Here is a 2,407-nt window from a genome sequence, read left to right on the forward strand (position 1 = left end):
ATTACTGCATTCAAGAAGGATTCAATGTTATAGTCAGCAAATCTGATAAGGTGAGGAACACAGCTGAATGTAGTGGAGAACATTATACTTGGAAGATACATGTTTTCATAATCCCTGATAAATTAACTTGGGCAATCAAGACAATTACTGGTGAACATATCCAATGTCGTTTCCTGAAGTGCAATCCTATGACAACAACTGAATAGATGGCCTCTAAATTAGAAGATGAATTTACTGCAAATCCTGGTATGCCAGTTTAGAAGAACTGGTAACTCTGTTTAGATCAGTCATCTTGTGCAGTATTTCTTCAGTAAGTTGGCTGTTAGTTGTTGAACTAGATGAGTCATGTAAGTTTTTGGGTTAAACTCTTGGATGCTTGGATGCCAATGATGTTATATAATGCATGAAATTTGTTTTAGGTTTCTAAAATCTTCTTTTTTGATATCACAATGCTAGTACACTTACTTCATTATAATATAGACTAAAAATATATACATTATTATCCCTATTTTCAAACTAAATTGAAACTTTTTAGATAAATCTACAATTTCTCTTTTTAAGTCACAAATGCTAGTTGTTTGTTCCTTCAATTTCTTCTTAAATTCTTGTATAGCATTAGCATCATGAAATTGTGCAGCTCCCTCACCAACCAACTCATTCATGTCTTCATTTTTTGGTTTGCACCATTGAAAGCATTCACATTCATCACATTTGTAGTACAATCTTGATGGATTTGCTGCCAAAGATCCAGATGACCTTATGTTGAATCTCTTCTTACATTTAGGGCAATTTTTGTTATCAATTTGCACCCATTTTGAATTAGATCTTGAATTAGATGATGATTGCATTATTATAGTAGGAATGTGTTTGTAGTAGTTGTGATACTACAATTGTTTTGCGTTATTATAACTTTGCTTATGTTGTTTATACGATTTATCGATGCTTTATATATATATATATATATATATTATAACTTTGCGATTGTCGTTATATATTATTGGAATGTACGGAGTTAATATTTTGAGTACTTTGGGATGAACTTCGGGGACGAAGTTCTTTTTAAGGAGGGAAGACTGTAATACCCCCTAATTTGAGGAGAGTTATATTTACGTTTTGAGCATTTTTAATAATTAATTATGACATATATAATTAATAATCGTGAGTAAGACGGAATGACATTATAAAATAATAAATAAAATAATGAAGTAATAGTGAGTTAGACTGGTGGACCGAGTGTATGAGAAAAAGGACACTATTTGGGTCCATTGGGTGAACTGTAACTATCTGAGGGGGAAGTAAATGAGGGAGTATATACCTAGCTCTAACTCTAAGCTAGCTGGGTATGGAGAAGAATTTGTAAGGTGAAGTAGGAAATAGATGCATGCTACACTGCAGGGAAATGGCATGAACAACCGGAGGGTTACCCTCCTGCAAGTTGCTATCAGTGGTTGAAGGGGCATAATCCACAGATTAACTGGAGGAAAGTTGTATGGAATGGTTGGAGTCTACCTAAGCATAATTTTATGGGGTGGATATGGGCTCATGAGGCTATGCTCACTAACAACAAACTGTTCCTATATGGGGTTACTGATGATAATAGTTGTCAGCTTTGTGGAGTGGGGAGTGAAACACAGGAGCACTTGTTCTTTTCCTGTTCATACAACAGGCAAATAATACTTAAGTAGAATTAGAGCACTGGGGATTGCATCCCTGGCATTGATGTTATGGACTGGTGTCTGCAAAGAATAGGGACCAAGGCCCAGAAGGAGATTCAGTTTGCTATGGTTTTGTGTGCAGTATACCAGGTATGGGAGCAGCGCAACAAATGCAGGATGAAGATGGTTCTCATACAACCAGAAGTGCTTGCAAAGGGGATTGTGAATGAGATGAGGTCCAGGATACGAGAGAGGGACAAGAAACAGATGAGAATAGATGATCTTGAATGGCTAGCCAGTAGAAATCTATTGTAATGTGATCATATGAACTCTGTACATTGATATCCTTTATATAATATACTTACTTTCCACCAAAAAAGAAGTAATAGTGAGTTGGAATGGACTTAGTGAATTGTGTCTGGCTAGTAATATAAGTCGATTTCTATTATAATAGTAATAAGGTTCATAATAAATAATAATAGTAGTAGTAATAATAATAATAATAATAATAATAATAATAATAATAATAATAATAATAATAATAATAATAATAATAATAATAATAATAATAATAATAATAATAATAATAATAATAATAATAATAATAATAATAATAATAATAATAATAATAATAATAATAATAATAATAATAATGTTTATAATGAGTTTCCATACTAACATTATGAAATAATAATATGTGATAATAATAAGGTATTAAATTTAAGAGATATATTAATGTAATTATAAATTAT

The 2,407-nt window shown here is 31.9% G+C and overlaps 1 protein-coding gene across 1 annotated transcript; it reads left to right on the forward strand.

The window, feature by feature from the left end:
* The first annotated feature begins 206 nt into the window (after positions 1-206).
* Positions 207-1,970, forward strand: LOC141649424 (uncharacterized). Its single transcript, XM_074458115.1, has 3 exons — positions 207-246; positions 1,396-1,642; positions 1,745-1,970. The coding sequence occupies exons 1-3, from the start codon at positions 207-209 to the stop codon at positions 1,968-1,970; spliced, it is 513 nt and encodes a 170-aa protein (XP_074314216.1).
* The last annotated feature ends 437 nt before the right edge of the window (positions 1,971-2,407 follow it).

Source organism: Silene latifolia, chromosome 3 (genome assembly GCF_048544455.1).
Source record: "Silene latifolia isolate original U9 population chromosome 3, ASM4854445v1, whole genome shotgun sequence".
Classification (NCBI taxonomy): domain Eukaryota; kingdom Viridiplantae; phylum Streptophyta; class Magnoliopsida; order Caryophyllales; family Caryophyllaceae; genus Silene; species Silene latifolia.